The following is a 15655-nucleotide window of genomic DNA, read 5'->3' as shown; positions in this document are numbered from 1 at the left end:
CATATGGAATTCCTGCTCCACTTAATGAGGAGGCTTAGCCTACTACGCCACATCACTGTCCCTGAGTTCTAACTTCTTTATGTCTGATCCAGCTTCCTGCTAACGCACACCCTAGGAGACAGCAGGTGATGGCTCAAGTGCTTGTGTCCCTGACACTCATGTAGGAAACCTGGACTGAGTTCTGGACTCCTGGCTTTGGCCTGGCCCAGTCTTGGCTCTTGTGGGCTTTAGGGGAGTGGATCAGTGAATGTAAGATCTCTCTATTGGTCTCTATCTCTCTCACGTTTTCAAATGAAATGAAAATAGACAAGTAAAAAAATTTCTTTAAAGATAAGCTTATATTGGTGCTAAAATTTTTTGAAATTTATACATAGTTTTTCCATAATACACATTTCAGTGAATTTTTTGGAAGATTTTTATATATACAGGTAGGTATATATACATATTTCTGATTATAAAAGTACATGTCATAGAAAAATATAACAAGAAAGTAAAAATTGTGGCTCCACAACTTGGAGACAGTCATCTATCTTTTTTTACAGTGGATGTGTGTGCATGCATGCATGTACAACTGTGAATGTTATGTATATATGTATGTATGTATGTATGTATATGTGTATATATATATATATATATATATATATATATATATATATATATAGTGTGTGTACTTTTTAACAACATGGGATAGGGGTCGGAGCTTTGGCACAGAGAGTTAAAGCCCTGGCATGAAGTGCCAGCATCCCATATGGGCGCCGGTTCTAGTCCCAGCTGCTCCTCTTCCAATCCAGCTCTCTGCTATGGCCTGGGATAGCAGTAGAAGACGGCCCAGGTCCTTGGGCCCCTGCACCCGTGTGGGAGACCCAGAAGAAGCTCCTGGCTCCTGGCTTTGGATCAGTGCAGCTCCAGCCATTGTGGCCATCTGGGGAATGAACCAGCAGATGGAAGACCTCTCTCTCTGTCTCCACCTCTGTCTGTAACTTTTTCAAATAAATAAAATAAATCTTAAAAAAAAAACCAAACAAACCATGAGATCACAGCTTATTATACAGCTTTTTTCACTAAACATACTATGGACATTTTCCTATTTAATTGTTTGTTTCTAAATTTGTCAATTCATTACTAACTGAGACCTGAGAACCTTTTTATGACTTATTTAGAAATTGCTCAGCATTTAAAAGCACATAATCACCTGTAAACATGCATCGTCACAAGATTATATACTTACAGAGAATGGCATTGCTGCACCATGTGTCTCTACACGGCTGATCTTACTTGCAGGCAGAGCACATGTTTCATCAACTAAAAATTAAATAATCACATAAGATTTATTTATATAATAACTTATCAGACACATTAAAGCATAATTTATAAATATACAACTATTAATACTGCCCAACTATACATTTAAAATAACTGAATAAAGTTCATTTTCATAAATACTTAATGACTAGCTGGAACTTCAATGAATGTTTACCAAAGATGAAACAGAATTCCTATTGCAAAACAATAAGAATTTACAAAGTTAGAAATCAACCAAGCTGGGAAAATTGTGCACCCACAGGCAAGAACTAAGGTCTTCTAAGGAAAGGTTTGCTGATTTATTCATGATTGAGAAGATATATTCTGAGTATACTTCTGTGTGAGCTAATCTAAATATATTATGTAAGGCAGCAAAGAATATTTTATATGAATTTAACAGAAACACGTTATCTGCTTATATGATTCAAACAAGATGAAATGCCATTCTTAACTAAGACAAGTAAGTTTGATGACTTTATATACATAAATGGTTCAAAATACAGTATGTGAAACACATTTCAAACCTTCAGATTTGGTACTGAATGTTGTTAGTGAAGTTTCATCTTTAACCACTGCCCCATTTGTACTGGAGGATTCAGTTTTAATGGTCTGCTGGGTTACCATGGTTTGTGTGCTGGAAACAGTACTGGATACAGAAGTTTCAGAGACTACTGTTCTTAAGTCCAGGCAACTAAGTACACCTATGTGTGCTGACGTGTGAGGACCTAAATTTAAAGGGAAAAGATAAAAATATTAATATAGTAACAATAAAAATTTTGGATTGAAATTTAAAAATTATATAACTACGGATAACTATTGTCTCATAGTTCTTGTGTAATTCTTGATACTTTCAGTTTTAAAATCATAAACATACTAAATGGCATTAGTATAAATTTATCATTAGGCATAAAATGTTCAGAAAAAATAAAGTGCATTAGATCTACAATGGATGTTTATCTTCCCAGCTCCCTCTTCCATTCCATACATTGAACCAAAGTTCTTGAACTGTAGTAAATTGTGTAACAAATGGCTTTGCCTCTCTCATTTTAGAGGCAAAAAATAGAGGTAATCAGGCATGAATTCCCTCAATTTTTTGCTTTCTTCTGTCCTAAACTAGAAATGTGTTTATGATCTTCAGCCCATCCTCCCTGGCTTCTTTTCCACTTCAGAAGATGAGCTAATCTCTTTCCTACAGAAGTTTAAGCTATCCTCCTGCATTCTTGTACCATTCTTTGTCCCAGTTTTAGGATCATTTATCAATTACTCCTGTCTTTTCAGGGTTACCAGTTTCTTATTCTTTAGCTTCTGACACTCAGCCTATACACATCACCTAGTCCCAAGTCATAGACATGCATCTTCCTTGACCCACAAGTTCCCTCCAGTTATCACTTTTCTCACCAGTTCCCTTCACAGCAATTTGTATTTCCTTAACTTCCCACCAGTTTGGATCCTTAGCACATTACTCTTAATGAAATGGCTCTGGAAAGCAATGATTTCTAAGGGATACTTTTCAATTTCCATTTTCTTGATCTTTCTGCAAGGTAGATAATGCTGACCACATATTCCTTTTCAAAAAGGACTTGGACCCCTGCACCCCTGTGGGAGACCTAGAAGAGGCTCCTGGCTCCTGACTTCAGATAGGCCCAGTTCCAGCTATTGTGGTCATTTGGGGAGTGAGACATTGGATATAAGACCTCTTTCTCTCTCTCTGCCTCTCTGTCACTCTGCCTTTCAAATAAAAAATAAATCTTAAAAAAATAAAAAAGAGATCTAAACCAGTGTGTTCATTAAATACCTCAAAAAAACTAAATTCAAAATCAAGCCTTTTTCTTAAAACTGTTCTTGCTCCTCTACTTTTTATTTTGATGAAGAGTATGATCATCCATTCTGATTCCAACCCAAAAACCTAGGAGCCACGTTCAAACCATTTGTATTTCTCAAATTCAACCAGCTGGCAAGTCTAACAGATGCAACTTTCTTAAAGTCTTTTAAATAATATATTCCCTCCATCCATCCCAAATACTGCTTTAGTCTCTATCCATCTCCTAACAAGTTTCCCAATCATTTCCTACTATAGTGCTTTCTGATAGAGAGGCTAGAATGCACTCTTAAAAATCTAATGTTACTCCTCCACTTTTTGAAACATACCCTAACCTAGAGAGAAAAAGTCAAACTCCTCCTGTTAATCTGATAGATTACCCTAGATACACTTGAGTGTCTATGATATGCCAGGCACTGTCACTATACAAACACTCTGGTTTTCCTACTTACCTAGTATTAACCTTATTCAAACTGCCTTGTAACATTCATTTAGAATGCACTAAGATTCTGAAACTTCAAAGCTTCTATTTGATTCAGGGCTAAACCTCTTTGTAAAATAAACACATAGAAAATCATTATAAGAAATAAATTTAAGTTAAAGTCTAGGACTAAACTGTAAAAATTATGACCAAATAATTCCCTTATATAAGAAACTCAACTAAACAAAAGAACTCTCCTCTTCCACAGTAATGCAATGATAAAACTATCTTCCTTAAGTATTTTTTAATCTATCCTTGACTCATAAAGAAAAATGGAAATAAAAATGCTCATCTTGAGTTTGGCATTGTGGCAGAAAGGGTTAAGTCACCACCTGCAATGTCAGCATATAATCTGAGCCCTGGTTTGAGTCCCAGCTGCTTGGCTTCTGATCCAACTCCCTGCAAAATGTGCCTGGGAAAGCAGTGAAAGATTGCCTGAGTGTTGAGCCCTTGCCACCCATGTGGGAGACCTGGATGAATTTCTTGGCTCCTGGCTTTGGCCTGTCCCAGTCCCAGCTGTAGCAGCCATTTGGGGAGTAAACCAGTGAATGGGAGTTCTCTCTGTCTCTGTCTTCCTCTCTTTAACTCTGGCTTTCAAATAAGTAAATAAATAAATTTTTAAAAAAATTCCATCTCATTAAATTTGAGTCATCAAAAAATAATTTCAGATTTATATGGCTGTAATGATTTTTTCAAAGTAAAAATAAAGTCACATGTTCTTATATCAGGAATATATCAGTGAAATTAATAAAATAATTTGAGATATTGAAATTAGAGATCATACTTAATATCATACTTAACTGATGGTATTATAATATTCAAATATGCATATTAACAAATTATAAGCTATCTAACAAATGCAATGAATGGACTAATCAACAGTAATTACAAACGGACTGCCTTTCTGAGGATAATCTAGTACCTTGCTAAATAGTATTTAATAAGTACCTATTATTTACCAGGCACAAATTTAGGTGTTGAGGAAACATGAACTAGACAGATATAATCCTTGCTCAAAATAAATAATCTCAGACAGTTAAAAGTGCTAAGTAATGGGACATTAAAACTGAACACACTGGGAGCCGATGCTGTAGTGTAGTGGATTAAGCCTCCATCTGCAGTGCTGACATTCCATATGGGCACCCGTTCAAGTCCTGGCTGCCTTCTTCCAATCCAGCTCTCTGTTACGGCCTGGGAAAGCAGTGGAAGATGGTCCAAGTGCTTGGGCCCCTGTACCAATGTAGGAGACCCAGAAGGAGCTCTTGGCTCCTGGCTTTGGATCAGCCCACCTCCACTATTGTGGCCATTTGGGGAGTGAACCAACAGATGGAAGACCTTTCTCTGTCTCTCCCTCTCTCTGTCTGTAATGCTCTCTCTCAAATAAACAAAAACCTTTAGGAAAAAAAAAACAAAAAACTGAACACACTGGCCAGCCTCAAATGCCATATAAAAACTTGGCTTATTTATATTCTATAACATTTTAACTAAACATTATTATTTAGGTAAGCAGTTACTTGGTATTCTGACATCATTCATAACTAGGTTCTAGATGGTAAGTATTTTATATGAGAAAATGGATCAAAACCATTTGGCTCTATAATTCCCTGTCACCATAAAAAGCTTTAGTTTTATTTAAAATATCATCCTTATACCTTCATTTTTCCTTAGCATGTCTTCCACACTATTATGATTAGAAGCATTAGATGCCAAAGATGAATGTAAAATAGCATTAGAATCTGTTGATGCTTTGAAGTCTGGTGTGTTTTTCATTAAAGTTCCTTTCATGCCTGTATGTTCAGTTTTTGCACTGTTTACTGTATCACTGATCTACAAGAAATAAAATAGGTTACTGTAGCAAGCAGTATTCGATGAAATAGAAATACAAGTAAAAAAAATCAAAGTAATTTACAATTTAAATTTTTTTGAAAATAAATTAACTAAAGTGTGAGATATATTCAAATTATATTCTTAATTTCCTTAGATTAAGTTTTATAAAAGTTTTTAAGAAAACCATTTATTTTCACTTAATTGCTACACTCAAAAGATCAGTTTTTAAAGGAGAAAGTGAGGTTATATTTTGAGAAAAAAATTCATTATTTTCATAAGCAGTAGCTAAGTATTACAAGTAAATATTTAGGTAATACAGGAAAAAACATCAAAGCAACTAACTTAAACATCTGGTCAAATTTTCTCATCAAAATTTAGATATATATGCTAAAGATCCAATAACTCCTAAAAGTAAAATCTCAGTTACACAAAACTTTAATACAAATGAATTATTCAATATGACTGAGTTTTCCATACAGATGGAAAGAATAATACATACATGAGGAGTCTTCAAAAAGTCTATAGGAAATGTGTATTGTGAAAAGGCTATCTATGGGTTTCAAAAATATTTGGCACCAACTGAGCCAAAGTGGAGCCATGGAGGACCAGAACATGGAGGAGCTGCTGGCAAAGGCAGAGCTGGACAAAGCTGAGAAACTACAGGCACATCAAGGCGCACAAGGATGTGGAGTTAGAGTTTGACCTAGGCAACCTGCTGGCTTCTCACCAGAACCACCCAACTGGGCTGTGGCCATGGGGTGCGTGGAAGAGACGCTGGTGGCTCCGCTGCCTAGGCCCACCACTCACTCGCCTACTGCATGAGAAGCTGATGCCCTGGCTGTGGCAGCTGGCACACTTCAAGAACAACTGTCCTAAGAAGGCCAATCTGGTGCAGGAGGAGGTATGAGTTATCAGCTCACCAAGGACGACACCAACGAATGGTAGAGCATGGTGCCCAGTGGTGCTGACCCTTTAGAGGACCAGTTTGCCAATTGCATTCAGGCCAAAAAAGGAATGAATGGGTGACCAAAAACGAATCTGCATGCACACTACCCAGCTGCCCAGCACAGCCATCATGCACTCTACTGGATACCAGAGTAAGAGGGAGCTGGGCATCACCATGCCAAGTGGCTAAGGTCTCTACTCCCTGTCTTCCCTAAAGAGTAAGTGCCATGAGCCTCCAACAAGAGGAGGAAGTTTCAGACTTTGCAGCTGAGAAACAAACAAACAAACAAACAGAAAAAACGCAAACCAACCAGATGGAGCTACTTCCAGTAAAAAACAGCTGGAAGCCTAAGCTGGATGTGACAAGGGCAGATAATGTGACACTAAGTAGCTAATGGAGAAGTGCCAAGGGCAGGCCACCAAGAGGAGGAAATGAGCCAGAAAGGGAAGAGAAACAGAGACAGGCAGGGTCCTGGGGAAAGCCAGGTAGGGGCCCACACCGCTGGGAAGGGAAGAAAATCGGAGGCTTGAGGGACAAGGTGAATTCCAGGCCCCCTGGCTTTGGTGGCAAGAGTAAACAAGAAGACAGTACCAAGAGCTAAGAAGGAAGTAACAGCTTCACCCTCAGACCCCTGTAAACCAAGAACTGTAAATGCCAAATGTGAACTTCTAGATACTGTAGTGGGAAGCAGAAGGAGGTGGTCACTGTCTTCATCAAGCTTGAGACTGAAGGGACAGGTTTTGCTCTCTCCTCAAGAAAGTCTAAGTTGTCAAACCTACAAATTCATGTCTTTCCCACAACTCAGATTGGCTGGAGATTAAGGATGTATGAATTAGGGAAATAATTTGTTCAAAACTAGAAAAGAGTTTTAAAAAGGTTATCTTTTTTTTTTTTTTTTTTTTTTTTTAAATTTTGGATAGGGGGCGAGAGAGAGTTGGCCATGTTTCAGAAACTAAATAGATTGATTTATACATTTCTCCATTATTTTTATAACAAGCTTGTACAAGTATCAAAGGGGGAAGGGAAGATTACAAATATTTTCAGAACTGGATACACAAGAAACAGGTATGTTTATTTCATAAAAGTGTACCTGTAAAAAACATTTTTGCACCAAAATAAATTTATCTTTTAATTCTATTTTTCCATGAGCTTTCTGAAGTACTCTTACACATATCAGTATTCTTTACTGCTAAACATCTTAGATAACAACCTTCCTAATTACATTTTCTCTGCCTTTTAAAACATACTATATCGAACACATCTGAGCTTTTTGATTAAATCATCAATGTGTACATCAGTGATAATTTACCAATACCTATTGGACTACTGAACCATGAAAGAGACCTGGCTTCATTCAAATACTTCAATATTTCTGCTCCTTTTCAGTTATCTGTTTCTTCTTACTTTCTATCTCTACTTTCATTGTCAACTCTTATGATTTCTCTAGGGATACTTGTCTATAACATGCCCTGTGCTTGCCCTTAATGGTGGTGATGGTGCTTCTGTTAATAAATGACAGCCACAATCATTGCACCAGACATTGTGCCAGGTATCATGCTACACATTTAAACTTATCGCACTTCATCTTTACAAGAATTCTCTTAAGTTGGATAATGTGACTTATTCTAGAGATGAAGAAAATGAGATTCTGAGAACTCAGGTAGCCAGTAAATAACAAAGCTGGAATATAAACTCAGGTTCATCTAATTCCAGTATCTTCACGTTACAGTGTCTCTACTATGCTCTTTCCTTTAAACTCAGATAATCTAACTAGAATTGTGTAAAATAAGAATAAAGAAATTCCTAGATTTTTGGTTAAACATGGTAGATTAAAAATATATATATTTCAGGATATTTCTCCAAAAATCCAATTCAAGTAGGAATGGAAACTTAAAAAGTATAAAGGTAAAAAATTATAAGGAAAAAGAAAGGGAGAAGAGACAATGGTAGATAAGATGTAAAGCAGAAAAAAACTAGAAGTTAAGAGCCTACAGGTAGAAAGTCACTAAGACTTGCAGGGTTTGTGCTACAGGGCTCAGAAAAGCATCAGGTCCTGTGGTGTCAGTGGTGCAGATTCCAAGTGACAGCAGAGGACTGCCACCTGAAAGCCTGCAGAAGAAGCGCTGGAGCCCCAGATCTGCTCTCCCAGCACCCCAGGTCAATTTCCTCTCCCCTATTCTAATTAAAGACGCGAAATAAGTAGAAAGGCTGAAATGTGAGGATCTAGGGGTTAGCACTGTGGTACAACAGTCCAAGCTGCCACTTGCAATACCAGCATCCCACATGGGCGCTGGTCCATGTCCTGGTTGCTCCATTTACAATCCAGCTCCCTGCTAATAGCCTGGGAAAAGCAGCAGGAAGATGGCCCAAGTGCTTGGACCCCTGCAGCCATGTGGGAGACCCGGAAGAAGCACCTGGCTCCTGACTTACACCTGGCCTAGCCCTGGCTGTTTTGGCCATCTGGGGAGCAAACTAGCACAAGGAAGATCTCTTTCTGTCTCTTCCTCTCTCTCTGTAACTCTTTCAAATAAAAACAAATAAATCTTTAAAGAGAAATTATCCTGCTACAGATTTATTGAATTTCAAGTCCTGCCTGTGGTTGCCTTGGTAGGGCCAGACCACATAATTTCATGAGCCCTGTAGGCCACATGTTCCCAATCCCTGGTCTAGACTACAGAACAGGGTCCCTTGGGTGAGGGTAAGGAAGAGGCACCCATACTGAAAATAGGAATTAAGTGAAAGTCTACATGTTGAATAGAAAGATACTCTCACTCATTCCCTTACTAAGTTCCTAGAATACTCAAAGCCAGGCTTAGAGGGGCCAGCATTATGGCATAATGGGTTAAGCTGCCATATTCAGTGCTGGAATCCCACATGGGCACTGGTTCAAGTCCCAGCTGCTCCACTTCTGATCCAGCTCTCTGCTATGGCCTCAGAAAGCAGTAGAAGATGGTCCAAGTCCTTCGGCCCCTGCACCTACGTGGGAGACCTGGATGAAGTTCCTGGCTCCTGGCTTCAGCCTGGCCTAGCCCCAGATGTTGTGGCCATTTAGGGAGTGAACCAGTGGATGGAATATCTCTACTCCTTTCAAAAAACAAACAAACAAACAAAATAAATCTTAAAACAAAACAATCAAAAAAAATCCAGACTCATAAACCCTTGGGAAGAGGTTGGAGAATTCTAATAGGAAACTAACTTGCCTGAAAGAAAAGACTCACAGATACTGGTATTTACAGGTCCTCTCCCAATTGCCCTTATTTAGGTCCACTAATCAACAATTCATGCTCACACACATGGACCTCCCAAGCTCCCCTTGATGTCTACTTTCAACATGAAAGAAGGAGTAGGATTTGTGGCCCAGCGGGTTAAGCCTGGGACACTTGCATGCCATGCTGGAGTGCTGGTTGAGTCCTAGTTCCTCTGCTTCTGATTCAGCTTCCTTTTAATGCACCATGGGAGTCAGCAGATAATGGATCAAGTGCTTAAACTCCTGCTACCCACATGGAAGACTCGGATGGAATTTCAGGCTCCTGGCTTTGGACTGATCTAGCCCTTGCCCATCATCAGCTTTGGGGAAGTGAATATTTGGATGGGTGCTCTTTTTGTCTCTCAAATAAAAAAAAAACTAATTAAATGTATTTAAAGTTAGATAGAACATTCATAACATAAAATAGAAAATTTTCACAAAGTAGAATACACAGAAAATAGGAGATAAAAACTAAAATTAGAGGACTAGTTCAGGAGAATCAACAAGAGTTTTAAAAACTTAAAAAGGGACAGGAAATAGGAGCCAGCAATGTGAGGTGGACATTCCTGGAGCTTCAGGGAGATCCTGGGAAAGCAAAATGGAGGGGTGGTGTCTAACCTAATGGCCTGCACCCTGGCTTACAGCAAGAAGCTGGAGGAGTTGAGAGAGAGCTTCCTGGACAATAAATCCTTGGCTACTAGAATTGACCAGGACAGCAGAACTGCACTGCATCGGGCATGCTCAGATGGACATACAGAAATTATTGAATTCTCCTCTTCTCATCACTGCTTCTGCTGGCCTGAGACTGAAAAGGCCCTTCTGGGAAAGGGTGCTCCAGTGAATGCAGTCAATCAGAATGGCTGTACTCCTCTATACAACACAGCTTTCAAAAGCAGACAAGAGACTGCTATCATGTTACTGCAAGGCGGTGCTAATCCAGACACTATGGACCATTATGATGGCTATATCAAGCACTGTGCAGCAGCCAAGGACACTTAGCCTATGATAAGGAGAGAGTATAAGAGGCAAAACTATTGGTGTTCCAAGGAGCAAATTTTCACATTGAAAATAAAGAAGACAAGACATCCCTGCAAGTAGCCAAATGTGGCCTGGGTTTAATCCTCAAGAGAATGGTGTAATATTAAGCAGCTTGGATTTATCCTTACTTTGCATGCTTTTTCCATTGTCTCCAGTTTCCTGGAAATTAATATACTTGTACACAAGGTATCCTCTATGAATTGTTAAGCTTTCTCACCTTCAAAGTGTTATAAACATGTTACCTAATATTCCTGAGTTACTGTCCTAAACTTACAACATGCTTTCCAAGCATTAAATAATTGTCAAGATTGTTCTGTTATTATTGTGTATTATTCTGTATTAAATGTGGTTTATTTGGAATAAGTGATTCTGTGTCTGTTGCAAGTCTTCAGCACTCTCCCATGTACTTTCCATCCCCCTCAGAGGCAGCAGTCCAATTGTCCTGCCATGTAGTTCTAGGTAATTCTACATGTTCCTTCTCATACTTAAAACATATCCTAACTTATTTCTCAAGATCACTCAGAGGCCTATGCCAAATATTTCTGATTGTTATTTTTTTAATTATAAGGTTTAATTTATTTTGTTATAGGAGAAATATATATATGTATATATATATATGGACTAAATTTTAAGGTGGAGAGAATGCTCTAAAATAATGAAAAACAATAGCCTGTGGACTCACGTACCTTACTGATAACTTGTTTCCTTCTAAAACCCAATATTGTTTTTGAAAAGGGAGTTTTAAAGTTATCCAGATTGGATCATTCAGTATTGAAAAGAATGTTAAACTTGTTAAAATGATATGTAACAAAAATGTGTTTTGACTTGTACTAAAGAGACTAAAAAATGTTTAAAGAAAAAGAACTTAAAAAAGACATACTCTAAAGCATATCATTGTTGAAATTTCAGAATACTAGGGATAAAAAGAGGTCTTATATAAATGATCGAGAATCCGAGTGGCATTAGACTTTTCAACAGCAACACCAAATACTAAAAGACAGCAGGAAAATGCCTTCATATTTATGAGAGTAATGTTTCCAATACAGAATTCCATAATCCAGCTAAATTATCAACAAAATGTGAGCAGACTGAAGACATTTTCAGATATACAAGATCTCAAAAAAGTTTACCTCTCATGAACTCATTCTCAGGAAACTGCTGATGGGACTATCATAAGAAAGCAAGGGAAGACAACAGAAATGAGGCCAAGGGATTTCCTGCTTCTTGTGACACTTTGGTTCAGGATCTGGAAGCCATGAAGATCTTTGATGTGCTAGCAGGGCACCTCCTGCTTCTTGTGTCTGCTCATAGTTTGCAAGACTTGTTTGTAGCCTGTACTGAATTCTGGCTCCGGGTCAAAGTTAGACGGGCACCTTTTGTGGATGAACTGCATCCACAGGCTTATAAGCTCTCTCTTGGAACTGGCTACCCTGTAAGCAGAGTGTTGTCTAGTTACTTTGAGTTCATCTATATGCTTACTTCTTGTAGCATCAGGAAATATGAATGCCTTTGGGGTATTCTTATTGAGAGTTCAGTTTCATATGAACCAGTATTTCTAAAGGTCAGAAGTCATGTCCCAATATCATGCTCTATCCAAAGAAAATTTTCATTTACCTTCACATCAAAAGAAGTAGAAAATAATGGTAGTGCATTTGAAGAAACATTCAGAGGGCCAGTGGAAAAGAAAAATTCAACATGTCAAGTAGAAAATTTTGGGACTCATCCAGGGCCATCATTCAAGAACAGTGTTACCCTTGGAGGAGTTGTAACTTTTCCTTGGTCTTAAGTGGAGGAATTAAGCTATAAATTCTGGTGGTTAAGGCAACCTTACTAACATTGGGACTCTGACTATGTAAGGATTGCACTACTTCTTTTTTTTTTTTTTTTTTTAATTTTTTGACAGGCAGAGTGGACAGTGAGAGAGAGAGAGACAGAGAGAAAGGTCTTCCTTTGCCGTTGGTTCACCCTCCAATGGCCGCCACGGCCGGCGCGCTGCGGCCTGCGCACTGCGCTGATCCGATGGCAGGAGCCAGGTACTTATCCTGGTCTCCCATGGGGTGCAGGGCCCAAGCACTTGGGCCATCCTCCACTGCACTCCCTGGCCACAGCAGAGAGCTGGCCTGGAAGAGGGGCAACCGGGACAGAATCTGGCGCCCCGACCGGGACTAGAACCCGGTGTGCCGGCACTGCAAGGCAGAGGATTAGCCTAGTGAGCCTCGGCGCCGGCCCAGGATTGCACTACTTCTTACAAGTTGGACTTATGCCTGTGGATACCATCTTCTTCCTTTTTAATAATGTTCTTTTAAAATGAATTTGTGCTGCTGTATATCATTTTGAATTCTTGGGTGGAGAGCAAAGGAGCTTTCTGAGACTTTTAAATTATCCATAAAGGCAATTTTTTAAAATTAAAGTTTTGGGGGCTGGCACTGTGGTGCAGCAGGTTAATGCCCTGGCCTGAAGCGCTGGCATCCCATATGGGCACCGGTTCGAGACCCGGCTGCTCCTCCCCCAATCCAGCTCTCTGCTACGGCCTGGGAAAGCAGTGGAAGATGGCCCAGGTCCTTGGGCCCCTGTACCCACATGGGAGACCCAGAAGAAGCTCCTGGCTCTTGGCTTCAGATCAGCACATCTCCGGCCGTTGTGGCCAATTGGGAAGTGAACCATCAGATGGAGGACCTCTCTCTCTCTGCCTCTCCTCTCTCTGTGTAACTCTGACTTTCAAATAAATAAATATTTAAAAAAATTAAAGTTTTGAATATCTTGGGGGAAAAAAAGAGAAAGGAGGCCAAGAATCACAGGTTTTAACACAGGAAAGAAATAAAAGAACTTCCTACTATGATACAAATGGAAGTTGTAAGATGATGGCTATGCAGCAGGCCTAGAAAAGAACCGTTAGAGACCAGGGTATGAAGACAGAGGGACCCAGGAAGAAAGTTTCCAAGAGAAAAAAGAAAATAAAGAAAACTACCTTGCATGTTTGAATATTTTGAGAGGAATTTTAATAATTTTGCTGCAAATGAAAACAGGAGGCAGTATTAACAACAGGAAAAACACAGAATCATGACATACTACATAGCTCATCTGTAACTATGTCACCAGCAAAAGATAAATGGGTGGGGAGGGGATGAGAAAATATTTTAAGAGATCATCAAATCTTTATCTTCCATTACTGAATATAATTGATCTAAAGTTAGAAAATCAAGCAGTGACAGCATTAAGGATTTTATTTAGTAGTTGGTCAAATATTAAAAGAAAGCTGAAGTAGTTTAAGGTAGGTACTTCTAGGGAGTAGGGATCTAGGGATAAAGTAGGAAACTATTATTTCCCATCGTAAACCTTAAAACATACACACACATATAACATATATACATAGATGCACATCATAAATATGTCTTAAAATAGGTTACTCAAAAACAAACTGTACATGTTTTACTTGCAGTACTCCTTCCTGCATTATTACTGGTCCTCTATCATGCTCAGAACAGGTTAGCTTATACCTACATCCCTTTCCTTGCAAAGAGGCTAGTAATGTAGACAGAAATTTGATAGAAAAAAAAAAATCAATCTTAGTAAGCTTATTCATTAGTCTCCACACAGATCTATTGTGGTCTATAAACACAGAAATAAACAAGAAATAACTTCAGGGCCTGTGTTGTGGCACAATGGGTTAAAGCCTTGGCCTGCAGCACCGGCATCCCATGGGGGCACCAGTTCGAATCCCAACTGCTCCACTTCCAATCCAGCTCTCTGCTGTGTCCTGGGAAAGCAGTGGAAGTTGGCCCAAGTACTTGGGCCCTTGCACCTACATAGAAAACCAGGAAGATGCTCCTGACTCCTGGCTTCAGATCAGCTTAGCTCTGGGTGTTGCAGTCATTTGGGGAGTGAACCAGCAGATGGAAGACCTCTCTCTTTGGCTCTACCTCTCTGTAACTCTGTCTTTCAAATAAATAAAATCAATCTTTTAAAAAAAGAAAAAAAAGAAATCACTTACACAGGTGATTTATTTAGAAAGTGATATTCTCTGGTAAATAAAATACAGTGAAGAATATATGCCAACAGTGGGTGTTTAGTGCAGCGGTTAAGTTGCTACTTAGGACACTCCCATCCCATATCAGAATCCCTGGGTTCAAGACCAGCTCCACTTCCCACCTGCTAATATGTACCATGGAAGGCAGAAGGGACTAAGTTCAGGATCTTGGCTTTAGCCTAGCCCAGCCTTAGCTTTTGCAGGCATTTGGGGAGTGAACCAGTGGATGAAAGATCTCTCTCTGCTTTCAAATAAATAAATAATTTAAAAAACAATATATTTCATACACATTTTAATGCACATCTTTAGAAATTTAAAATAAGAGTGTATGTGAAATTTTAAAGTGTCAAAATACAGATATGTAAGTATAAATTATGATGAAATAGCCTCTGCTGTTATGTGTATTGGAGCAGGAATCTCAGTTCAAGCCACTGTCACAATGGTCTGTGAAGCTGCATTAAAGACAGGTGCCTGGACATCATCCTAAAAATTCTATTTCACTCAATCTGAGGAAGGACTCAAATTCTGGTATGCAGCCAGGGTTGAGGACCCCTGACCTAAAGTAAAGTGCTAAAATTCTTAATGAAAATTATGGTTGTAACCATACACATTCATTTACATCATTAATTTTTTAACTTACACTGTTCGGAATGATGTTATTAGTGCCTTGTCTGTAGGGGTCCATCCTGACTCCTGTAAGAATGAGAAAGTTCAGACTGATATATTCTTAACTAACTTAAATATAATGTATTACAGTCAATTTTTTTAAAGTTACAATTTAAAAATTAAAATAGTATTATCTTTATGAAAGTTTTTCTGTTTTCTTAATAGTTTGCTTAAGAATTGACTGAAAACCTCTTTGGAAAAATGTATAAAATTAAATTTGCTTTTACTTTCCAACTACCTGTTTACTTAAAAATACTTTGGAAGTAAAACTGAAATATTTATGAAAGCTAATTAGAAACATC

At 38.6% G+C, this 15655-nt stretch overlaps 1 protein-coding gene and 1 pseudogene across 8 annotated transcripts in view; one reads left to right on the top strand and one right to left on the bottom strand.

Moving 5' to 3' along the window:
- HCFC2 (host cell factor C2) overlaps positions 1–15655 on the bottom strand; it is an 86405-nt gene that overhangs the window by 42954 nt on the left and 27796 nt on the right. For all 8 annotated transcript variants that reach the window (XM_002711233.5, XM_017342078.3, XM_008257001.4 and 5 more), the window contains 4 exons: positions 15328–15380; positions 5255–5429; positions 1827–2027; positions 1229–1302 (listed from right to left, as the gene is read on the bottom strand). In XM_002711233.5, coding sequence (XP_002711279.1) covers positions 1229–1302; positions 1827–2027; positions 5255–5429; positions 15328–15380 — 503 coding nt within the window. The remainder of the gene's footprint in view (positions 1–1228; positions 1303–1826; positions 2028–5254; positions 5430–15327; positions 15381–15655) is intronic.
- Positions 6378–10844, top strand: LOC127491098 (26S proteasome non-ATPase regulatory subunit 10 pseudogene; annotated as a pseudogene).

Source organism: Oryctolagus cuniculus, chromosome 11 (genome assembly GCF_964237555.1).
Source record: "Oryctolagus cuniculus chromosome 11, mOryCun1.1, whole genome shotgun sequence".
NCBI classification, from domain to species: Eukaryota; Metazoa; Chordata; class Mammalia; order Lagomorpha; family Leporidae; genus Oryctolagus; species Oryctolagus cuniculus.
The sequence above is the reverse complement of the archived record's forward strand: the minus strand, read 5'-3'. Positions and strand labels throughout refer to the sequence as shown.